This window comes from Watersipora subatra, chromosome 1, assembly GCF_963576615.1.
Source record: "Watersipora subatra chromosome 1, tzWatSuba1.1, whole genome shotgun sequence".
In the NCBI taxonomy this organism is placed as follows: domain Eukaryota; kingdom Metazoa; phylum Bryozoa; class Gymnolaemata; order Cheilostomatida; family Watersiporidae; genus Watersipora; species Watersipora subatra.
In genome coordinates, this window is record NC_088708.1 from 59,417,239 (window position 1) to 59,443,544 (window position 26,306).

The 26,306-nt window shown below is 36.9% G+C and overlaps 1 protein-coding gene across 4 annotated transcripts; it reads right to left on the bottom strand.

Moving 5' to 3' along the window:
* Window positions 1-1,011: 1,011 nt before the first annotated feature.
* On the bottom strand, window positions 1,012-25,560 carry LOC137385416 (prestin-like). Of its 4 annotated transcripts, XM_068071869.1 has the most exons (20): window positions 25,423-25,560; window positions 22,425-22,565; window positions 21,998-22,047; window positions 19,677-20,195; window positions 18,906-19,016; window positions 17,920-18,158; window positions 17,226-17,390; window positions 15,016-15,171; window positions 12,863-12,945; window positions 11,931-12,084; window positions 10,421-10,612; window positions 9,201-9,296; window positions 8,459-8,565; window positions 7,864-8,033; window positions 6,531-6,664; window positions 4,079-4,240; window positions 3,640-3,694; window positions 3,357-3,481; window positions 2,888-3,046; window positions 1,012-2,274 (listed from the first exon to the last, which is right to left on the bottom strand). In XM_068071869.1, exons 4-20 carry the CDS (start codon window positions 20,185-20,187, stop codon window positions 2,128-2,130), a joined length of 2,766 nt encoding a protein of 921 aa, XP_067927970.1. In that variant the 5' UTR covers window positions 20,188-20,195; window positions 21,998-22,047; window positions 22,425-22,565; window positions 25,423-25,560; the 3' UTR covers window positions 1,012-2,127. The 4 variants fall into 4 exon arrangements, with proteins under 4 accessions (XP_067927970.1, XP_067927972.1, XP_067927969.1 ...); XM_068071871.1 differs by lacking the exon at window positions 21,998-22,047 and having other exon boundaries at window positions 1,012-2,271; XM_068071868.1 differs by lacking the exon at window positions 21,998-22,047.
* Window positions 25,561-26,306: the final 746 nt, after the last annotated feature.

Consider the following 26,306-nt stretch of genomic DNA (forward strand, 5'->3'; position numbering starts at 1 on the left):
TGGTGTAAAATAATAACTGCATCTAAATTCAAGTAGTACTGAGTACAGTTATGATTTATAAAAACTTGAAATCTTCTGTGAGCACGTTACATAGTTTCATTTCTTATTGTCAAGTTTTCGAAAATGCACCACTACAGTATTGATAACCGTAACCTGCAAATAAAGTTTGCATCTGAAAAATGTGTTGCGCCCAAAATGATCCGAGGCATGATGGATTTTCAAACTGCATATACAGCCATCAATATCCTCATGAGGTAGTCTAATAACTACTACCGGTATATTATTTAATTGAAGTTTGTGATAAATTGTGTGAAACTGTATACAGTACTTGTCGTGATTGTGTGAAACTGTATACGGTATTTGGGGTGATTGTGTGAAACCATATACAGTGCTTGGCGTGATTGTGTAAAACTGTATACGGTACTTGGCGTGATTGTGTGAAACCGTATACAGTACTTGGCGTGATTGTGTGAAACCATATACTGTACTTAGTGTGATTAAGTGAAACCGTATACTGTACTTAGTGTGATTGTGTGAAACCGTATACAGTACTTAATGTGATTGTGTGAAACCGTATACAGTACTTAGTGTGATTGTGTGAAACCGTATACAGTACTTAGTGTGATTGTATGAAACCGTATACAGTACTTAGTGTGATTGTGTGAAACCGTATACAAAACTCAGTGGCTGTATACAAACAGCAGGTTTGCATTTCTCAGCTAAATAAAATTGAGCATCTAACGTGGAAAGCACCAGACTATTACAGAATTGCTGTTATCTACTGCTATTTTTCCTACAGGCTTCGACTAGAAGTAACAGGTAGTTTCTAACATGCCTTATGATAACGAGTTATTAACAATCATTTGTTTGTTAATGCTTTACTACAGTATTAGCAGTTTCCAACTTTTTTGTAATATTGTTGTAGACGATGTGATAAATGCTGCGTGCGATGTAATACTTTTTCACAAAATCTTTTTCTAAAGTTGTTAGTGCATGTACCCCAACAATAGCTCAAATTCTGTGATAGTATATTATAACATAAAATTGATAAACATACAATGATGTACGCATTACATTCAATCATCAACCTACTAAAATGTTTTTATCCGCAGACAATTCTGAGTAAATACCAATTGAATGGATAAAACGTTCTCTTATGCATTATTTTATGAAAATTACAACAGTATAAAACATAGGTTATCACTCGAATGGAAACACTCTGGCACGAATGTGAGTTTAAAAGGTCAGCAGAACAAATCATCAGTTTCAAAGTCATAAAATATTGAGAAAAATGGCTGCCTTCCATAAACCACCTCAACATTAGTGAATGTAAAGACAGTAAAACCTTATATATTGAGGTATGACTGCTCTAGTGTACACAGAAACTCATGCAAGCACTGACCTAAATTGTCTGCGTAATGCCATCACCTGTTACAAATTCATCAAGCAAGCTGATCAAAAATAGGTCAATGCATTGTACTTTGACACCAATAAAAATGTTGAAAATACAATCAAGCTTTATACATACAATTTTTCATCCTTATTCCTAGTAACAAGAGATAAATTACATATATTTCTGTTAAACTTAAATACATGTAATAGCGGTAAAGTGAAATACTCTGCGGCTTCACAAAAACTAAACTCTGTGACTATAACTTCAGTAAAACTATAACTCCATACAATTTTCTAAATCAAAGGCAAAGCAGAAACAGCAAAAGAGGATGAAGGTGGGAGTGAGAAACAAGGGGGTATTAGCAAACACCGTATAACCAAGGTCTGGCAATTAGTGTTGAGGTAAGGTTAATAGGAATTGCCCTCTCTACACCAGATCATCAATTGAGGGTGAGCCAGTAATCACACGTAAACAGAAACTGCCTGTAATGAAAGGAAAATATTAAGCGGTAAGCAGAGGTCAGACTCTTCAGCCAATACCCTTTTTTATCTCTAGTCCTCCTCCGAATACTGCAATTTTCAACAACATGAGAAGTGTGGGTTTTCTTTACACCCCCTTCAACCCCGGGAACACAAGCTAAGCAAGCATTAGACTCAGCTGAGACAAAAGCTTTCCCAAATATGCACTGTTTAAGGTTTCAATTGGCTTGTATGATAATATATACGTGTGATGGACTATTTCTGCTCTCCGTTAGCTTCAGATACCTGCAAAATGTTACCATTGCTGTTACTCTTGATGTTACCCTTACTAACCTCTCCATTCACTGAGTCTTCCGCATGCTCATTCATAGCATCCTCAGCCATCTCACTGTCTTCACCCTGCTAAAGCATAGTGGTGTCTAGACATGCAACAACATGCCATCACCTTCAGAACTGTAAACAAAACTTATGATCAGGTTTACGAAAAAATGAAATTGCGATGAAATGATGAAGACGTCTTCTCAATAAAGATCACAACACGTATTAACCAATGCATTTGATGGAATTTTCTAATTTATCTGCACTACTGCTATTTAATGTAAGATAGACCAAGCTAGCAACATTGCAATTATGTTAAACACTAACAGTTACTGTAGTCCTTAAACCTTGTCTCACATCACATTCTGTAACAATAACTACGCTCAGCAGAAATGTTTCATAAGTACCAAGTAAACCATGTGTGAAAATAGAAAATATGAAGTCTTCCAAATAAGGCAATAAAAAGAAGCGTGTTTTAATAACCTTTAATGTTTTATAAGATTTCTTGTTAATTTAAGATGTTAGAGAACATCACGCAGATGTGAATTTGCCACATTGATGGTATAGAGCCTGAATAGACTTGCAATCAAACATCAAACATGCAGTGATGCAGCTATGTGCATGCACAAACTGAATATACTTCAAGGTAGAGTGCATTGAAATCTACATATATACAGTTAAAGACTGTGGGTCGGACCTGTGGAGGTAGGTTGGGTATAAGGGAGCCCCGAGGCTTAAATAAACCGGTGGAAAGCGGCTGAGAGGGTCTCCTGTTCATCATTAGATTGGCAACATTGCGGTCGCTACCACTGTATACTGAGCTAGGTCGTGATACTATCTTCGTGTCTCTGTTCACCTAGACAAATATGGACAGCTATGCACTCCACTCATCTCTAGGAACAGCAACTGCGCCGGCGCAATCACAGCTAGTGCATGCAATAAATGGCTTAAAACACCATCCAGCCAAAGTAATGGCATGCAAGTACATGTAGATATTATTAAATATCAGGGCTCAGCAAAAAGCATTCAGAAATCATTGGTAGCATGCAGTTGTCTAACTAGAAGTAGATTTCTCCAATAAATAACACTAAACATGCCTCACAGATGCTGTCAGTTTTTAAAAATACAAATTGACCGATGTGCGGCCAATATTTGAGCCAACTTACCTCTTCTAGAATCTCCCTCTTTTGCAAGAGAGCAGCAATAACTCCATCATGGATGGTAAGGTAGATATTTTCTTTAGATACTTTCTCATAAAAACTACATTTCTCAAACATATCTCTGACAGCGACTACAATAATAACATTTTCAAACATCTCTCTGACAGCAACTACGATAATAACATTTTCAAACATCTCTCTGACAGTGACTACAATACCAATACTGTAATACAAAGAGTAAATACTTAGTAACAGCAAGATAAAACTCACTAACATCTTGCATACGTACCTTTACAGTTAACCAGAAAGACTTCAATGTCAACATCTTTGTATTCTTGATAAACCTACATGCAAAAACAGGAGATCTGCAGTCATTCAATTTATTGAATATGCTGATTTAGAGGTAAGTATATGAGTCATCAACAACTCAGTATAATACAAATCAATTTACAGAAATTATGCTTTCAGTTAATTTTTTACAAATCTAGTAACAAAAGTTTAATAAAATGCATGAGCAAAAATTATTCAACTCATGTGTTGTCCTCTCGTGTTTTTGTTCATGGTCATCAGTATGAGCAAACAACTCTGTTTCTAGTGATAGTGAATAATAATGCTTCCAATGTAATTTACAATGGTAATGAATTCAGAGTCGATGATTATAAAGTTGAACAAGCGTTTGAGCACACAAAGACAAAACAAATCAGAGCTGCATGCATAAAGTGTCATACCGATCGAAGCATATTGACTCCAACAGAATCCACGTAGCTCATCATGCTGCAATCTATGATAATGTGATGAATGCCAGGCTTGGGCCACCCTTCCCTTTTCATCGCAGGAATTATGTCTACTGTTTCACTTTCAGCACCAACCAGGTCTAGTGATAAAGCTTGCTGTAAAAACCACATTAAATTGTGAAGTTATGGCCAATAGGAAAGCAACATTTCTGAACATCATGATCCATTTCAAATGAAACAGAGCTTGGTGAAAGCTTACAAAGAGGTTGTTCCACCATGTGGCAGACCATCATTAATGAATCTGGCACGCTGGTCTACTGCTAAAAGTTAATACTAATGAGGCTGTGAGAACAGAAAAAAGTATTTGCATGAAGTACATTCAAATTTGACCATACCAACTTATTAGCATAACGCATTGGACATATTGCAGGATGTACCAGCCAATAGCGATAGCTCAAAAACCACTGACCACAAAAATTAACCATAGATGTTTTATTTTGGAATAAATAAAACTTTACTATATGAAGTTGATGCAAATTAGTTGTCCTACTACTCAACTTGTCGGTATTTTCCCACACAACCATCTACAAAGGTTTTAGTATGGGAACAAATGTTAGACTCAAGGTATGCAAAAATAAACAAATAAAACGTAGTAAGTGATAGAGAAGGATTTTTAGTTGACTAAATCATCTACTGGAAGCAGTGAGAATAAGAAATAAGTAATTTCTCACAGTTGTGACCACCAGTCCTTACTACTGGCAGCTAGTTAACACCTGTTCTTACTACTGGCAGCAAGTTAACACCAGTCCTTACTACTGGCAGCAAGTTAACACATCCTTACTACTGGCACCAAGTTAACACCAGTCCTTACTACTGGCAGCAAGTTAACACCAGTCCTTACTACTGGCAGCAAGTTAACACCAGTCCTTACTACTGGCAGCAAGATAACACCAGTCCTTACTACTGGCAGCAAAATAACACCAGTCCTTACTAATGGCAGCAAGTTAACACCAGTCCTTACTACTGGCAGCAAGATAACACCAGTCCTTACTAATGGCAGCAAGTTAACACCAGTCCTTACTACTGGCAGCAAGTTAAATGTACATTTAGCAACTATTGTTAGTACTTTCATCAATATTACAAAAATGAAACTCTCTTTGATTTTTTAAATGGTTTTTTTGGGAGGATTCAACACCAGAACTATTAAAAAATTAGTATGTATGATCTAACTAGTGAGGTTGACTGGCTCGCAAAAACCTATGCGAAAAACATCAGCCAGGGAAGTTAAACCGGAAACTCAATGCATCTGAAAATTAAAAAGGAAGGGAATTTTATTTTCCAAATAATTAACTCCATTGCTTCAATATAACAAATTTGGCAAATTACCAGTTAGCAGTTAATAAGAAACAACTGCTAACTTGACTTCTACAGTAGTAATATCGCTCTACAGCCTTTTCCTGTCTTTCCACTAATCATAGGCACGTGCGTGGTATCAGGTTAATTTACAGAAAACCAAATTGTTTTCCCAAACACGTGCAGCGCTGAGCCCTTAACTGGCAGTCATAGAACAAAAAATGACAATTTCTCTCAGACTAGCTAATGGATTTATAAAAACAATGAAATTTTCAAAAAATTCTAATGCAGATTAATTGGCCGACACACTTTACAGGTTGCAATACACAATTCATGAGCAGCATGAGTGTAGTCGTGGAACTCTAAGCACCAAAACAGCTCCAAAGAATTTACGCTTTACAAGAACATGTTTAGCTAAAGAGCACTTCCTGTGACACATAATGTGTAATAAGGAATGCATAGATGCATCCATAGAGCAGTAGTCTATGCTATAAATGAACAGCCAAGGGTGTTAATAGACATAGCGTGTGTTTCTACTGGCTACTAGAATACTACTACTAGAATACCTGGTCAAGGCCTGACACCCACAGCTCCAGTTTGCTCTTACACATGCGCTAGGAGACAAGCATATCAAACTATGAGCCAAACAGATGAACTCAACATCAATTACGTTCAACTGGTGGAAAAACAAAACAGAACATGCAACTCTAATCAATGGAACAGTCTCACCTCTTCCTTCTGTTCGGCTGGCTGAAACCATACACTATTTACAAGCTTGGCAGTAAATTGAATTAAAATGCAGTTATCTAAAAACAGTTACCATGGTGACGAATACGTGATGAGACGGGCTAACCAAATAAATGTCTGCGCTGTGCTATCTAAGATTTATGAACTAATGTATCTTAAAATTAATTAGACAGTAAATTCAATAAAAAGTGGATGGATGTGTGAAAACAAATAGAATAGGTAGTCTAAGCTTTCTAAAGCCTCTTATCAAAGTCTGAGTGGACCATCCAAAGAGAAGAATATCTTGGTCATAAATCTATTCACATTACACACTATATTAGAGAGAATAGTAGCTAATAATTCTAACCTCGTTCTCCTCGTCCCCTTGTACCTTGGCAGCCCTCCTCTTCCTGAGGTTCTCAGCCTTCTTCTGTGTTTTAACTTCCTTTGCTACCTTTGCTTCCAACTTGGCTCTCTCCAGCTTTATCGTTCTTGGATTCACTAAGACAAACATCTACTAGTTTTACGTGAAAACAATTACCTTTATATATGAAACAAGAATAGAAATAAAGTCTCAAGTAGTCCAATTATTGCATAGTGCTGCAATAATGCATTATAGTATTGCAACCAAAGCATTACGTAGTGCTGCATTAATTCACTATAGCATTGCAACTACAGCATAACCTGATCTAGTAAATAATAAACTAGTCCAAGTATTACATAATGTCACATTATCGTACTATAAATACTGCAAAGCACTAAATTGCTGCACTATTATATTATAAAGAATGCTCAATCCTACAGTGACGAATTACTGCTCTATACACCTACCTAAAGCACAATGTTAGGATTGCTTGTACATTAGTGCATCACGCTATCTTAGCTGTTGCATGGCATAATTATTGCCACAATGCATTGATACATAGCACTCTCTCAGCATTATATCATAGTGTTGCATTGCCTCACCAGAGTATGTACAAAGATTCATAGGTAAATCCTATTAAAACAGTTTTTGTTTTTCAAACCGGTTCTTTTATGACCGCTATGCCTTTGGTGGCCTCAGAAACAGACAGAAAGACTGCGTAGTTGTGAGAGCAAAACTTGCTTTTCAAGAACAGAACAAAAAAAACAAGCAAATAGAGCTAATGTTAAAATAAGTTATTTTGTTACACTCAAGGTTTTGCATTTAATTTTTAGAATAATATTGCTTGCAGTAAGCTATGACATCGCTATCCCTTGTTATCAACTCTAACAATTCTTTGAAACACTCATACAAGCTGAATATATAACTAACCCTATAGGAAGTCTGTGTGCATAATAGAATGCCTCTACTAAATACTAGCCAAATGCTGAAATATTGACTTGCTCAAACAAAAGCCTATGTCACCTTTAGACTGACCTACAAGTTAAGCAATAGTTTGGTTGTGTTTATAAATTCCTGTAAAAAACACCTATACTGGAGATCAGCAACTGGCAAACCCCAGAACTTTAAAGACAATTCCAAGAGGATGTGTAATGTGAGAGACTAAGAGAGAAGCATTCGTAGAAACCCTCTCTATTGACTACATTGAGTGCAACGAAAAGCCATGTTGGACACACGAGTATCCAGGTTAGTGCGTCACACTCAAGGATCCAGTTGGCATGACTACATAAATTAATCACTTTGACAAATCAAATATTCAAAAACCAAACACATATACCTTCTGTCAACTTGTACAGTTTCTTTCTGAAGTGCTCCACGTTTGCGTAGTACAGAGAGGCATCAATACGGAAAATTTTAATGCTTGGGACCTCTTGAACAGTCGGATATATGCCTTTGTCCTTGTATAGGTCTGTGTGCGGAACACGAGCTAATATAGTGGTGTTGGGGCTGCAAGTTATATAACGCTCCGTGACATATGCTTGTCACTCGGCTAGACATGCAAATGTCCATTAACAATAATTCATGTGAGTAGAAGATAAATGAGGACAGAATGTAGAAGTTGGCAAAACATCAGAATGCTTTTCATAACACCTGAGCAACTCGACAAAACATTATCCTGTAAAAACTCACATCTATAATATTTCGGCAAGTTCTATGAGATTACAGAAACATGCCAAAAATAGACACAGATTGTTGCAGTAAAACGCTAGCGCTGTAGGTAGAAGTACTAGCTGGATTGAGTTGACAACAAACATCATAAACAATAAAAACAATTAGTATTTTAAGCGAGTAACGGAGCACTTACCTTGAAAGCAAAAAAAGAAAAACAAGGATAAAATGTTGATCAGAGGAGATTGATAAGGAATACTTACTACTGAGTCCTGAAAACAACGGTGAGCAATCCAAAGACGACACCAACTCCAAGACCCAAGTCGACATCCAAGATAACAACAGCGAGCCATGTCACCAACCAAATAGACTACAATTCAAAATGACGTTGATTAACATATACAGTTGTATCAGTTCCGCTGTAAAACTGAGAACGTAAGAGAAAAGAGCACCACCATCGATACGATCACTTTAAACATAATCTTTCATGGTTATTTTGTCAAGTATCTTGAGATAGTTATTTCTACATGTACTTAGAGAAAATTAGAAAAAGTATAACCATGAAAATGTAGTTTTCACCGATTTATTCATCTAGGTAAGCAGATCAAAATAGTAAACGTTTGATTAACTAGGAAGTCATAAGAGATAAACGTATAAGTCTGCCCATGGCATTCCTGAGGTCAGCAGGAAATAAACGTATAAGTCTACCCATGGCATTCCTGAGGTCAGCAGGAGATAAACGTATAAGTCTAACCTTGGCATTCCTGAAGTCAGCAGTTACAACTCTATGCAAGAAGTGCTAACTTGAAAAAACCTTACTTTTTTAAGGTTTTGACATTACCAATGAGCGAGGGACAATTTGACTGATACGAAATGTGTTTGAATATATCATTTTGTCCACCAACGAACTGGAAGAAATATTTCAAGACTGTGCATGAGAATTCAGCCCTACATACGCCTCTACTAAAATGTATACAAGCAGGCACGACTGAAGGCAGTACTTACAAAGTCATAGTAAGATATATACCAAAGTCTCTTCAACTCCTGGAACTGGCGGAACATTCCTTTGAGTGCCACAAGGATTATGGCTGCCAAGACACTCTGTAAAACACAAAGATTATGGCTGCCAGATGTTCGGTAATACACCAAAATAATACATAACTAGCAAAACACTCTGTAATACAGAATAACTTTGAAAGTTTTTAAAGAAATGAATATCCATAAAAAAATGTTAAATCTTAGCACAGGATTTTTTTAATTTTTTTCAAATTGCTATTTGTCAAACCCGGTGAACTAATAAAAATTTAAGTAAATCATTAATAATGCTATACGCTTATTGTATCATCTTTTCTGCTTAATTTTCCACACACCAGGAATACCATACACCGGCAATACCATACACCAGTAATACCATACACCAGGAATACCAGACACCAGGAATACTTATGGGATGGCCGCATGACTACTGAAGATTCTTATGACAAAAGCTTCGGTTGAAAGAAGCAGCCAACTTAATCAAGGCGCAAAATTTTGCAATCGAATGTCTTGAGTCGTCATGACATGTAGACTCAATTGACTAAGCTTTCAATTGACTAAACAACTTACTCATAGCAAACGTTATATTTATTTTTTCCCATACAATCAATTCTAACTCAAAGCTCAACAAATGGAATTGCACACTGACTCTTCGAGATTGGTGCTGACCCATATGATCACTTTTCACAAACTTCCCCTAAGATATGCCCAACCTAGAAACTTCCATCCAGATGTGTGGCCACAGCCTTATAAACCAATCATCTTGAGCAATGTTTTCACGCTTCACGTCTTGCTATTTGAATTTGGAGACAAAATAATGTTAATTGTGTTTTCCATTAGAATATAGTGCCACAAGAATGAGGAATTTCAAGGTATTTAAAATTTCTTTTCCAGCTAGATGTATCTATTCTAACATGCTTAGTTCGATTATACTGTTAGCATAGGTTTCTTAGCAACTACAAATAAGATAGGTGTATGCTTGCAGAGTTACAGCAAAACTCAAAGTCACAATCGTAAGGTTGAGCTAAATTAAGCGAAATCTAATGAAAGCTGGCGATCCAACTCATCTGTTGCAAAGCTGACACTTAGCTATAAAACATTGAATTACATTTCAACAGCACCTGTAATAATAATAGTAATAATAATACTAATAGTGACTACAGAAGGGCATATGAAGAATCGCTACTCACGTTGGGTAAGTCACGGAAGTAAGGTCCTATGGCTGTCATAACGATAAGTATGAGGACACAGGAGAGGAGGGATGCCACCTGGGACTTGCCTCCCTGATTATCCTGCACAGCACTTCGACTTAGTGAAGCGCAGGCGGTGAAACACAGAAAAAAGGAGCCAAAAACGTTGGAGAAACCATGAGCTAACAACTCCTGAAATGAAACAAACAAACGACATTAGTAACCAGTATGACAAGCTTGGGAATGACTCATAATTGTGGTAAATAGGTCATGTGGCATGTGAGAATGATACATGTCATAAGTGACGGCGGCATGTGACAATTGAAAGAGCATGCGGCAAGTGAGACAGCGTGTGGCAAGTGAGACAGCATGCGGCAAGTGAAACAACTTGTGGTAGGTGAGACAGCATGTGGCAAGTGAGACAGCAGGCCACAAGTGAAACAGCATATGACGAGGGAGGTACATGAGACAATATTGGTACCAACCGAGAAGTGCTGGTCTGATTCTGGGTTGTACGTATGTACATTAACAAATGATAAACTCATTATATTAAAATGTATACTCCGGTGTGAGATAAGGGAACACGCTACGAATAAAAGCCATTAATAATTGCAAATTAAATGATGCATCTGTTTTCTATATTTAACCAAAATAAATGATTTAGAATTTTTCCTTAAACTAAGATTTGTAACTCTCTAAAAGAACATGTGAAATAAGGTTGCTGACTAACTTGCAGCCATCACAATGAGAGCTTCTATCAATTTGTAAATTGAAACATCGCCTTATGTAAACCTATTAAAAAGGACAGAAAATGACAATGCACCAATATCTTCATATGAAATTCAACACTGCGAGACTTAATGTTCATCTTACTTTTTACACAAATTGCAAACTTGTTTACATTAAGAAACCACCAGAATGTGGACTATAGCTTTTAAAGTTCTCTGCTAAGGTCAAGATAAAAGAGAATAATAAATGAAAGATTCATGACTGACTCACTTTAGATTATTCTGTAGTCTACTCAAGAATGAGCACTGAGTAAATATTTAGATAAATATAATTACCAGGGTGCTAACAATAGATGTTTCGTGACTTTACTTCTTGAATCATGGCACATCTATGGATAGTATGGTATTTATGGATCTAAGGTATCTATAGATCTATGATATCTATAGACCTATAGACTTATAGCATTTACTTTGGCTAGAACAATCAGGTTTTTAGTAACCGCTTATGAAAGACTACTCAGTCTTCCATTTTTTCAATCAGGGGGAGATAAACGATAGTTATTCGAGACAAGAGCGCAATGTTTTACTTTGAATGATTCTGATTTATTACTAACAGTGCATATGATTCCGCATCACTGTCATCACTGTTACGTTACTGATACAGTCCCACCTGGTAACCAATAAACTAAATTGCAAGAACGGAGAAAGAATTTACGTTACTGATACAGTCCCACCCGGTAACCAATAAACCAAATTGCAAGAACGGAGAAAGGCCAACCAACCTGGTCAGAGTCTATCTCATAATTATGTTTCTTAGCAAATATCTTAGACATGGATACGGAGACAGCGAAGCTGATAACGGAGATGGTGAAAACATTGGGCATCAGACCTCCGAGAGAGACATTTGAGAGTGCAGGTGCAGTTGGGGCAGGAAATCTATAAATATTAGATGATGATACAGTGCTAGAGACAGTTAAACAAATCTTATTGACGTTACAAGACTTTTACTACTTGGCTTAGTTTTTATTCAAGGCTGAAAAAAGAAAAAACCAGAATAAAATAAACATAATAAAATTATAGGAGAGCGGTTTATTAATTTAAATGAATAAACAAATACAACATATTCAGTCTGTGTAAAGGAGCTATTTCAGGGCTGATGTAAGGGTTAAAAAACAAGATTAACACATTAAAGCCTCCAATTACTCACAGTACATACATATTGAAACAAAAGGCATATTTGGGTGCGAGTCATTAGGATCAATAAACATCTGAGTAGATATGGGTTATGGGACCGATAGAAATTTAGGAAATTACCAATAATACTGCAGCCTTAGTGCTACAGGTAATAAAAATTATTGGTAATAAAGAATTGGGTGTAAAACATAAATGACAGAACAGGAGCTATATTTGATTCGGTAAGCAAACACCTGATATTGATGACTTGAACATCTGCACATTGTTACACTTTACTGTGTCAGCAATAACAGCAAGAGCCTTATCGAGTTTGAGTTGAAATCTGTTGTTGTCTGCTTAACAACGCGCGCACATACACACACGCGCCTACATATATGTATATGTATATATAAATTGTTAATACTAACAGCATTCAAGACTACCGTACAGTTGAAATGATGGGAACAAATATGGTAAGAAGTTTAGCAAGCGTGTATAAAAATATAAAATACAATACGCAATAAAAAGAGGAAGAACTCACCCCCGAGGAATCTCTCCTAGTGTAGATACACCAAAGTTGCCACTGAAGTTACCTGCAAATGATATGACTGTGCCAAGCACCACCTAAAAATTTCAAACCAAATGATATGATAATCAGAGTAGCCTTAAGTCTGACTCGAAGAAGATTTTGTGCTAACCACTCTATAATCTCTATGCTTATTGAAAGGAAGTTTGACTTTCATAACTCTATGGTTCATATGTGAACTAAAAAGAGACATGGCTTTCACGTTGGCCTAGAACTTAGTCTAAAATTAGGTGAATATCTAGACAATAAGAGAGCGACGCTATTTTCATACACATTCCTGATCAGTGGTAGCAGGTTACTGCTCCTGATCAGTGGTAGCAGGTTACTGTTCCTGATCAGTGGTAGCAGGTTACTGTTCCTGATCAGTGGTAGCAGGTTACTGCTCCTGATCAGTGGTAGCAGGTTACTGCTCCTGATCAGTGGTAGCAGGTTACTGCTCCTGATCAGTGGTAGCAGGTTACTGTTCCTGATCAGAGGTAGCAGGTTACTGCTCCTGATCAGTGATAGCAAGTTACTGCTCCTGATCAGTGGTAGCAGGTTACTGCTCCTGATCAGTGGTAGCAGGTTACTGTTCCTGATCAGTGTTAGCAGGTTACTGCTACTATGTTGCTGCTAAAGTAGTAGGAGGCTGCATAAAAACAGAATTAGTTGCATAACGACTGCAAGCCAACATCTGCACGAGCAGGATAAAGTATTAAGAACCACAGAAAGATATGCAGCAATGCGGCAAGGAGATACGCAAGAAGTACTCCAATCCTTGACTTGCGGTTCAGAATGCGTGAAAATGAATTCCCCAAAGCTACTGATGCGAGGTTTGGAATGCAAACAAGGCATTCTCCTTCCAAAATGTGGTAAACAGCTTCAAAATTTTGCTTTCTGAGAAGAATGCTGGAAGTGCTATTGTGGAATCAGTCTGAGCACTTCTAATGTGGAGCGTGTATAAGGTACACCACTGCTTACTTTTAGAAAAATAAAAACAAATAAATGTTCTACTTTACGCAGTAAACAGAAAACATGTGAAATATCAAACATTTGCTTCCCCTCTTTAATAATATTTACTATGTTACTCCGGATGTGATCATTGCGAAATTAATTGTGTCTGCCATGATGAGTAATTTCTAAGAAATGAGTTAATCTGAGAGCCATACGCTTTGAAAAACAATTTTCATAATAAACTCTGTGGCACCGAGTCGTCAAAGAACAAAATACCCAAAGATGGTGCAGCAAAAGAGCATCTTTAATCAGTTGGTAAACATTACCCATCAATTGTGAGGCTTTCTAGCATGTGAGTTCATATTGCAAAGCAAATTAAACAACCCAAGTATTAGATTATCAATTTTTAAAAAACTTGTTCACTCACTCAATAATTTCTGAGTTCTCTCTTTTTATTTATTTCTTTAGCATGTAACGAAAAACATCATTTTGTTGATAATTACCATAGCCAATGAACAGTTATACATACATTACTAAGCTATGATAATGCAGATAATCTATATATATATACATATATTTCTCAAAGTATGTCCGTTTTCTGTTTTCGGTATGTCCAGCTATAGCTATTATTAGAATAGCTGTAGCTGGACAACAAAGTTGAAGCAATGTCATGGTGTACCCTCATTAGAAGCCTAGTGTTTATTGCAAGCGTACTGAAATTTTCCATTGGCAATGGCCTGCCCCTTGCTGGAGAGTTGCCTGCCAGCAAGTGGTAGGCAAATCTCATCACTTCTCATTGTTTATATGCTGATTTTTGATACCCGGCAACGCCGGGAGGCACAGTTAGTCTAACATAAAGGTTAGCAAAACCAAATGCAAACCTTTGGACAGCTTGACTAGCCTTATTATATTATTCTAGCAAAAAGAGTTTATTTACATAAAAACCTCAATTTTTTTTCAGCTTTGTTGCTGAGCGTGACGCCTCGGTTGTCTGCATAAATTACTAAACTTGCACCATCTACAATAATGTCACCCACCCTTATTGACAAGCGAGCCTCTCAAATTGACTTGTAAAAATTAATGCTCAACTGTGTCGTAGCTTTCTTGCAATGATATCAAAAATATTGTAAACTATCATGATGAAGTAGTTTTTGATATAGACAGACGACTCTCACCACGATGAGGTCTATAGGCACAGGCATCTTCATCTTGCTCTTGCACCTGTCATTGATGCATTCTTTGACCAACACTAGACAGATGATGCAGGTGGCAGCCGTGATTAGCTCTGCCCAGTTAATCTCAGCTATATGAGTGAACAGGTCAATGTAAGTCTGTAAAATACAATATAATTGTCAACTTCTGAGGTTGCCAGAATAAGGAATGATGCAAAAAAATTTGCGAAAACAGCATATTCTCATTTACTGCCACTACCTACTGCCAAATACCTTAATTTTACCAAAATACGTGATAAAAAGGCTGTAATGCATATTCACTAGTTTTCAATAACTTAAAACAAGAAGTCAGATTTCACGTGTTTATAGATGTCACCCAATTATAGATGTCACCTGTTTGTAGATGTCACCTGCTAATAAATGTCACCCGTTTATAATTGTCACTATGAATTGAGCTAATATTTTGATAGAATATTATCAATTATGTAATTGATAAGCTCAGCAGCAAAACAAACAAGAGTGTGATGCTTAGCGGCTAGTGGTGACCATGGAACTAGTCTATTCCACAAAACAAAATCTAGTTTGTGGCTTGAACAGGAAGCTTATTATCCTAGTGCACAGTGCAGGGGATGTAGGCTGCATTTGTCTCTAATGGACAGATCTGTGAGTCTGGGTGCAACACCACCTCTCCACGGTGTGTTTTAATCGTTTTTTAAATTATGCCAGAAAAATTGCCTTAAATTTTTGTTTTTGCAAACAAACCTTCAGACAAACAGACAAACAGACAAACAGTATCTTCAATTACAACCTGCAATAATATTGATTGATTTTTGTGTCTCAGATCGCATTTATTCTAGTTTCTAGATCTATCTGCATAAACGTTTAATGTTTACAGCTGAGATTGGCGGTAAGATAAACATCAACCAATCGCAGCAGAAATGTGTTCAGTTCATATCGAAAATGCATAAAATATAAGTCTACAAAAGATTTATAATATATAAGCAAAAACACCGGGTGTGGAGAGACCTGAGGCGCTAGTGAGGTGGTGTTACACCCTGCTGTTAGGTAGAAGCAGAAAAGATAGACTCCCTTACGCCACTGAGAGCAAACAGCTGGTCCACAGTTGTTAGTAAACTGCAATATTTGCATACCTTCTTGTTGACTAAGACAGAAAACCCCATGATAGAACATTTGTCAATGATTTAAGTGCATATGGTTGGTAATGGTATGCAATGGGCTTCTGGCAGGCGCTTTTTGTGGTAAAATAAAAAGACCCGCGTACTAATTGCAAATTCTAAAACCCTTAAAGTAGGCATAAAGGCATTTTTTAATCAGGATGATTGAAATATATGTACAATTTAGATTTGGAAAATATTTTTTAACAAATAACATGCCATAAAATTCAGAGTTGCAAAAATAGGGTTTGGTTCAGATTAGCCAAAGCTAGGGATTGTCAGTGAGAATATTTTACAATACAGATAGGCTGCTGAGTTCAAGCTAAAAGTTGAAATGTTTGATTTACACTACCATCATCCTAGGAATCAATGTAACAGCATTATGACATCATAATGACCAACTAATCAAGTGATAGCCTGATAACACATTCCTCAGTACGTAAGCGTAACTTTTCAAAGCTTCCAGCCGTAAGTGGTAAGACATTAGAATCAAATAAGACTGTTAAAAGGATGTTTTGAGACAAATAAAGATTCCTTGCAACACGGATTTGAACTCAGACAGTAAATGTTTTCTTTGAGGCTTTTCGAACTTGAAAACAACCCTTATAATTACTGAGTTTTTGCAACCCTGAGTTCATTTTATCATTTTATTGCTGTAACTCAAAACAAAGATTTGCATGAGGATAATAAAGCTAAAATAGCTGCAACATCTGACAAATAGCCAGACTTTGTAGACCAAGTAACAGAGTTTTCAATTGGCCTTCACCTTCGCGATCATCTAGTAATCCTCGTCGTACGGTTACGATTCAAGATTATAAAAATTCAAATTTAGCCAAGGTTGCCAAGCAATAGCGGTAGTTTGCGACCCGAACGAGAAGCTCATCCTGGTGTAAAAACGAAGGGCCTGTATGCCGCATTTGTGTGCAACTGAGAGAATTGTATTACTATCATATTATCAGCTATCAAGTGTCACCCATCTCACATCGATCTCATCCTTCAGAAAAGAAAAATAGTTGAGTATATTCACCGAGTACTCACATAAATCAGCTTGAAGGCACCGTTGTGTCGCTGCACCTTAATGCCGAGGACAAACTTTACTTGACTCGTGAAAACATGACAAGCAGCGCCAGTCGTGAAACCGCTGATCAATGGGTCAGCTAGGTAAATGGTAACGAAACCGAGCTTCAAGATTCCCATCATTATCTGTAACATAGAACTTGAGAGTCATATTATATACATGTTTACTTATTCAGCATCTACATAGCATATAAATCATTTTAGAAGTCTTAAAATATATCGCTGCTATTTAATTCTTAACATGTTTGGCTTGTACTTAGGAATTCATAACTATCAGTTAACAAATGGCATCTTATCCACCAAACTTGTTTTGGCAAAGACTAGACGGAATTGCACAAAGATAAAAAATTGATAAACGTTATCTTCGGAATGCCGATGCATCTCCTATACGCATATTTAAAGCATGATGTTTTCGTTCAGAGCTAATGAATCATATACTATTAAGGGTCACAAAACAAAAACATTTTTTCACCAACTTCCTACATTAAATTTAGACAATTTGTTTGTTAGTTCAATTTCAATCTTTTGCATTTCTTTACAACTAAAAAAATTGCTGAAATCAGTTAATAATCTCCAGTATAATATCCAGACCTCTACCAACCGAAGGCGCGTGGTTTAGATGGTCAGCAGGCAGGAAAAAGTGCATATTAGTCACCTGACACAGTCCAACCAGTAGAGTTAAACTCGTGGCAATCCAGATCTTGCACGTGTCCTCCGCTGCCTTTTCATTGGGTGTCGAAGTATCATTGGTTGATGAGCTGTTGTCATTAAACATGTCCATAGTGTCATTTATGAAATTATCATCTGCCGAAGTTGTTAGATATGCAGTTTTACAGGCATCCAATTGCCCTTCAACAGCACTACCAACCATCAGCGACACGACAGCGAATGTACCTAAAAACGTCCAAATTCAGCGCTAGACAGAGATTACTCAACAGACTCAAGAAGATTATAAACCAGCAAAGCAAACATGACTTCTGCAGTTTTTAGGCAAGACAAGCTTTGAATATGCATAAGAACCGTAGCAGAACAGGGTGAACAGATTCAGGTAACTAGAAAGATAACTGCTGACAAGGCAGCAAGTGTGTTGGTCAAGTGATACATGTTCGAGTAATACACATGATACATGTTCAGTGATATAGGAAGTAAGAAAAAACCAGTTCCCTCGCGATAGACTGGATCCATCTAGTGACTTGTACTGCGATGTAGTCAGTGCCATAGTAATTGACGGTTAAAAATCAAATCAGAAAAACTGATAACTTCTTCCTTGTTTGTACATCATCTCCTGAACGCAATGCCATTTCATCATCTCCTCAAAGTGGCATCACTTCATCCTATGCAAATGCTGATTAGCAAAACCTTCTCAAGGTGCAAAAAATGGAAGGTAAATGGGGACTTGATGCAGTCACAAAATTTATTAATTTTACTAAGTTCTCTCTTATGCAATAAAAAAAAATAAATTGATTGAAGGCATGAAGGTCAGAGACTAATAAACCTGCGCAAAAGCATACGCTCGACCTGGACTGATTACAATTCTAATTCAATTTTTTAAAGAGCTTAGGCTATCAACAGCTAATCTAGAGGGATAGTGAGAGAACATGGCTAATACAATATCACCCATAATGCTACAGTGAAACTGACCGACAGAAATGTGCCGTGATCCTCCGAGGAAGAAGTAGACGAGAGGAGGGAAAAAGGAGACGTAGAGACCGTATATTGGAGGCATTGAAGCAAGGAGAGCATACGCCATGCCTGTAAAACATGTGAAAATATCTGTAGTAGATGCTACCTGTTGTTATATTACACACAATATTATTATATTACACGCAATAAGTAAATTTGAAGAGAAAGTACAATGTAATATTAATATCATTTAGATTGACTCACACATATTATTACAATAATATTGATTTGACATAGCGAGGAGTAAGACCTGAAGGTCACTAGAGGTGAGAACTTCGAGCCAACAAGACCCATTGACCCACAGTTTAGCCTTCGCATAGTTGCATTAGCTCTAGAGCCTTCAATAGCTGGTTTTTGCTCATGTTTGTGGCTAAAGTCATGATATATCATTACTATCTATCATCTTAGGTATACCAGGTTGTAAAACAAAAGGGTTAGCATATTCTTTGCTCGCTTTGAAAGAGGAAACCATGCAAAGCTGCTCTGAAGAAACCATAAGCTCTACATACTGCTAGTATGCAGGACACCATGGAGATAACATCATAAATAATCATAACAAAACACCGCAGACAGCACAACATATATAACAAAATAAGACAGTCTAAGACCGATATGAGTGTTTGCAGTTGAGTTATGAAAGTTATAGAATTCTGAAAGCGATTATAGAACTACAAAATCAATCGTGATATAAAGGCAATAGAGCTATGAAAGTCATGTAAGATACTATACCTTGAGGTATATTCATGATGCCCACAGTGAGACCAGCTACTATATCACCTGTGAGGTCATCACTGAGGCTATAGTTGCCCATAATAGTGACAAACGGAAAGAATTTATATAAGAAGTCTTTCCAGCATGTCTTGGAGCAATCACATGTGAAGCATTTTTTCATTTTTCCTTTGAAATCAAATTCTTCCTGCTCTCTTCGAGCAAAGCCCGAGTCGAACTGATGCTGGTTGTAAACCGGTCGAGCCACGCTGACGGTGTTGTTCTTCTGGGCGACAGCGAGTGAAGTCGTAGAAAAGTCTTGTGACTTCCTGTGCTTCCTAAATCTCCAATTGAAAGGATTGGAAAGTTTCCTTGTTGAGCCATGGGTATCGTGATGAGACGCATGATTGGGAGGGTGTAAAACGCTACTCGCTCTTTCTGTACGACCACCTGGGATCTCTAGAATTGTCTCCTCAATGTTTGATGCAGTTGCTGATCGAGGCTTGGTTCTAAAGTCGCCAAATTCACTCATCTTTGGTCCTGTAACAATTGGCAAACATCCTAAATGTTATACGCATGACCAACCCACTTTGATTAGATAGAGTTTAATATTGGTTTCTGGCCTCTAACAAACAACCCATGTACTTGCTTTCTTATTGTTTAGCCGAACCTAAGAAGAAATGCCACAGTCCTTCCCCACTTTGCATTTGGCCTTATTGTCCATAACTCTTAAGATACCGGTCAACAAAGAGAAAACATCTGAGAATAAAAAGGATTATATCATGCATTGAACTCTTTAACAACCTGTCCTCGGAGGTCAAACACAAAAACTGACAGGTAGTCATGGCCTGACAAGATTAGAAAAATGGCATCATTTTATTAAACATATCAATAGATGCTAATTTATTGTGGATGAATCCATATTTTATGCGAGAATGTGAAATTATATTGCTACAATCATATCGTCTTGGCAACAACGAAGAGTCACATGGGTTAAGTATGCCTGAATACGAGGCAGCTGGTAACTTGTCTCCTTCCCTACAAGTAACACATCTAAACATGTCACTAAACACAAAAGGTTATATCTATGCTGCAATGAGACATCCATCTGGGGGCTGCAACAGGAAGGGAGGCTAGTACTCACAATCAATTTGTAACCAAACAAGGGCTTAATAATGTGAAAGCAGGAAACAAGTACTGTAACCTCTTATCGATATCTTGGCTTTACAACCGCAGTATCCAGCTTACTCTGCATTACGACAGAGCTGAGAGAACTCTTCAGAAACATTGCGACGCAAGAAAAGAATGTGTGTAAAGGCGCATATACACGTGACAATTGCTGTAGAATCTGCTGAGACAAGCACTACATGAGGCAGTATTTGACACACCTACTTCACTCTAGCAATGCCCATGAACAGTCTGTTTACCTCCATTAAAGGGCACAAGAATTAGCTATGGGACTGCCAGTGATGAAGGTAAGATAACACTCACGTATTCATGTTTTATTAGCAAGCGAAATATGTGGACAGAAAAGGTCGTACAGAAAAAACTGACAAATGAGAAATATGTAATCATTGAAAACAATCTACTATTGGTCAATCGACTGCAACCATCACCCGTGCAGACAGTGTGAAATGTGATTGGCTGTTTACACGCACAATTTTTGTTGCAAGAATGCTGAACTTGAAAAATTGCTCATAAGACTGTGAATGCAGCTGAAGTATTTTTGATTCCTGGCCAATTACTATTGCCAAAATACCTGAAGCATTAACATGGAATATCGGCAAAAGCATAATCTTGGCAAATTGTAAATATATTGCTTCAGACAAGCATGAATAAATAATTTTACATGAGGTCATTCAACTGTATTTATAGACCATTTGAATTACGAATCTTGTCAACAACCTGAAGAGACTAGCATGTGTAGCATTGACAATGAGAAATGTTCATGTATTCGGCTAAAAGCAGCCGGCAGCTATTATCCTCTAACCTATCAAACCTGGAAGAGCATGGCTAAAGGACTATAGCAAGATGTAGCTAATTTGGTCTCATGCAGGTGCAGCTAACTACCATCCTCAACTCTCGATATATGTTAACAGAAATTATTAACCTCAGAAATTTATATTTTTAGACATTTAATCTCAAACAAAAATTAAGTCTAAAAGCCTTCATCAGCTCACAATCTCTCGTCTGGTATTTGGGTCGTGACATGACATACACTAGCTGAGGTTACGATATGTTACTGTCACACCGGCATCAATATTGTCTCTTCTCTCAATGAAACCAGTCCGTAGACTAACTAATGTCAATTCAAAAGTCATAGAGCAGGGTAAAGAACGAACCTGTTTATCTTTGAAATGATGAACCCTTGACCGACTGGTAAGTGGAGCCCCTGTAAATCATCCTAAATATCAACTCGGTGAGAATATTGCCAACTGGTAGATAAAGGATAATGACGAATGCGGCGTGTGCTTCGATGATACTCAAGAGAGCATCGCTATAGCCAACATACTCTAATAGTCAATAGTGCACGCTTTATAAATATATACACGCACCAATTAACACACGCATGTAACTATGCATATCTACATTTCATTAAAAATCTTTACACTCCAACTTCTTACACTCTTGAATATCGAATTGTTATATTTAGCTTTACATAAGTGTTAAAAATTTATACGAGATAATTTTCACACGAGAGCTTAAGGAAGAGAAATGACCTCTAGAGTGATGAGATAAGTTTGTAAGTTATAATATTTACAGGCTTACCAATAGATAGCTAATAAGCTATCACTTCTGTAGGTCTGTGAGAGAATCTAAGCAGAAGGTAGGGTAAGAATAAGATTGCAGTGGTGAACAGCCTTCCCCTGCAGCACCTGCTCCACCAACTGCCAGTCGACCCGTGTGCCTCTGCAATAATGGCACTCATTAATCATATGAGACAACGTTTACTCGAAGGCATAAATTTCACATTCAACCTCCACACATCCGTCCGGGGTTGCAGCCTATCTCCTTACAGATTAGTGTGGATTATCAGTGAGGTCAACGCGAGTATTTACTTCATCAATAAGAATGAAGTCGATGCTCGTCTAACGAGGGATGACCTTTGTAATTAAGTCGAAGTTCTCTTGTGATCATTCAAGACCGTGAAACCGCATAAGCAGAGCTGAATAGAACTGATGAAAACAATGCTACTCTCTAAGCAGAAAGGCAATAGAATAAATGCACTTACGAATCTCTCGGGATCAAAATTCTAAACCAAAAAATTGGGTCAGAGTGATGAATCAGATAGATAAACACGATCCGATCCGCTAGATCCGACAAACACTGTCGGCTGAAATTGATTCCTTTTTATGCGTGTAACCCTCTTGCAACACATAGCCGTACTGGCAACTGTCACCAATTCACCTACTCATTAGATATTTGGTGAAAACAGTTTGGAGGAAAGATAGCATAATCTTTACTAATGCTCCCGGCTATTTTCTAAGAAGCCGTGATAAGTCTTCTTTATGAATAGTAGAAATAGCAGCCTAAAATACATAATCCATATTATCAAATGGATATATAAACAAAACTCCTCATTTATCACCAAAATTCCTTGAGATTTTATCAGACAAGATACTTAAAATCACCACCCGCTACTCAAAAGTTTAATTGGCCAGATTGCGATGTGAAGAATTTACAAACAACGACCAATCAAATTTCATGATTTGAGTCGACATGTACACATATTATAAAAAACATTGATGATTTTGGCAGCCTATACACACCGAAACTTTCTACTGGTTTGCTGCCTATAACAGCAGCAGTTCTCTGTAATTCCTGCATATCACACTGCACATTAATAAATGCAAAATTGGAGTACTCCATTCCAGATGTATACTTTGACAAACGACACCAATGAATGAAAACTGACCTTAAACCTCGTAAAAACCTGACTGATGTTTGAAAACAATGTTTTTGAATTTAACAAAAACGATAAACAAAGTAATTTGCTTTTAAAAGAGGATATTTGTAAAAATGCTTCAAACTAGTGTATCTATTTATGAAATGCTTAGCAAGTCAGGAGTAAAAAATAAACTAGAGGTCAGTTGAGAAAGTCAGCTGTCAGAGATAGACTGACAGTCAGCTAAGAAAGTCAGCTGTCAAAGAAAGACTGACAGTCAGCTAAGAAAGTCAGCTGTCAAAGATAGACTGACAGTCAGCTAAGAAAGTCAGCTGTCAAAGACAGACTGACAGTCAGCTAAGAAAGTCAGCTGTTAAAGATAGACTGACAGTCAGCTAAGAAAGTCAGCTGTAAGAGATAGACTGACAGTCAGCTAAGAAAGTCAGCTGTCAAAGATAGACCGACAGTCAGCTAAGAAAGTCAGCTGTTAAAGATAGACTGACAGTCAGTTAAGAAAGTCAGCTGTCAAAGACAGACTGACAGTCAGCTGAGAAAGTCAGCTGTCAAAGATAGGCAGGCTGGTAGTCAGTTGAGAAAGTCAGCTGGTGACGACTCCCTAATCTCAAGGAGCTCACAAAAAGAAAGTAAGATATTCCACACCATAGAGGCATAGACTATGGACGACAGAATGTAGTAGACTCTTTCTAATATGATGATCCTGGAACAAATCGCCTTATATTAAGTGGGCAACAAATAAAAATATTGCTAATCCACTTGAATGCTGTGCTGTTGATGTTATCAAAGGAAATGACCTGCAATTGACTAAACAGCTCAGCCAATAAAAGGCTAATGACTGGCTCAATGAATCCTTATGACGTCATTGAACGACACAGAGGTACTCAAACGTCCGTAAAGAATGTGCTTCATGGACAGATTATGTTATAAAACAATTTACAGATTTGGCAAACTCAAAAAACAAACATTTATTCATATATTGTAATACTGTCAAACACAATAAAAAGAAAACAGTTCACAATATTTTATAGAGCTCATCTCTTTAACTTGGAATGAAAAAGCCACATTTTACCTAAAGAAATTGCACTAACGCTTGAAATTTTTTTCTGATTTTGCAATTGTTTTTTAAAGATAGAAAGTAATGCACAATATATGCGATGGGCAAAGGTACAAAAGAAAGACATAAAATACCTGTTGCTTACATTAGCTAGAGTAATATGGGGCCAGGTCATCCGAAAGCATTTGTTTACTTGGCTCAACAGACTTATAATGTACAGGTCAGCTGTTCAATATTGGTTACATAACATTAACTGACTTTAATGGATGACTGAATTTTTAACTTTCAACTACACCGACCATGAGATTATAGAAGTTGTAACCTCTATACATGTCTATCAATGTGTAGATAACTCTCAGAATAGGATAAACCTGGTAGTTTAATCAAACCAAAGGCCAAATTTTTTGGTAAGTTGTTTTTTACCATTGACAGCCGTTATATACATGTACATCGACAATATTCTGCTGCTCAAAGTATCAAAATCAACTGAACTGAAGTGACTGACTGAATTTCTTATAAATCGCATTGTAATGCGATTTATAAGAAATTTCTTACAACAATCCTGTAACACAAAGTTGCAGAGCTTGCTGTAAATTTTCAGCTCGTAAAGCAATGGAAACTAAATTGATTACATGCACTGAACTGAGAGTGTCTGAAACTCTATTACACAAAAGTAAATCAACTTTATTGATTCCTACAGTGTAATCCATGACTAGCGGTGATTAGAATATTAACTCTTCCTTATTCAATGTTTCTTGATTGGTATGCTCTGCTAGCTAAATGGACTTGTGCACAGACTACGCACTTACCACAAGGAGTATGCTGCTTCTGCACGTGTAAAAGGTGCCCATAAATATGAGCCGGTAAAATGACTGAGATTCTTCCTCCAATATCGTGTTCTTTAACAATCACATCCTATGAGATTTGCTACAGTGTGGAGTGGGACAAACCTCTTTTTCCGACTCCTCCATTTAGCATATTCCTGTAAACTATATGATTAGTCACATGACTGTGAAGGCTGTGCAAAAGGTTTATCTAATTAAGTAATCGCGGCAATTAAAAGTTTGAAAAAAAAAGCTGGTCGATGTTTCGAGTCGCTCAAGTTATGTAAGTAATTTAATTGGAAAATCCTCATTATCTAATTCATTAAACTTACTTCACATTAGACATAAGATATAGATAAAATATTAGTTCAAATCAGACATTTCTATCTATATCATATTTCTTTTATTCATGAATAGTGAATAATGTAAACCAGGCTTAAGACAACCAAGTTGGTTCGATACTACGATAAAAATAATAAAAAATTAATAGGTAAGTACATACCAGTAAAACTATATGTGTGCAAAGCAGCTCTAAAAAGCCACACCAACATAATAAAGCTTGTAAATAAATATGTAAATGAAAAGCTTGCTTTTTCTTATCGTCACGTTATCTTTTCATTGATCAGCCTCATTAAATAATTATTATAAACATACAGTTACATTAGAAATACATTGAGGCATCAGGAGTACTATAGCACACATGTAGATGAAAAATAGAATTGTTTACATAGCACATTTTAGTAAGTGTCATAGTAAAACCTATTCCTTTATCTCTTTCGGATAATAACTTAGCTCTATTTATATCCTAAAGACTATATTCTCAACTCGATGCGCACAAATGAAATAAGCATCAGACACAAATCCCTGAT

Bases quoted from the DNA above. Each gene is read 5' to 3' on its own strand.
- LOC137385416 (XM_068071868.1), bottom strand. From the start codon at position 20,187: ATGAGTGAATTTGGCGACTTTAGAACCAAGCCTCGATCAGCAACTGCA. The intron at 18,159-18,905 runs GTCAGTTTCACT...GGACGTTTTTAG, and splicing joins ATCACGGCACATTTCTGTCG to GTACATTCGCTGTCGTGTCG. The intron at 17,391-17,919 runs GTGACTAATATG...TCTATGTTACAG, and splicing joins TACTGGTTGGACTGTGTCAG to ATAATGATGGGAATCTTGAA.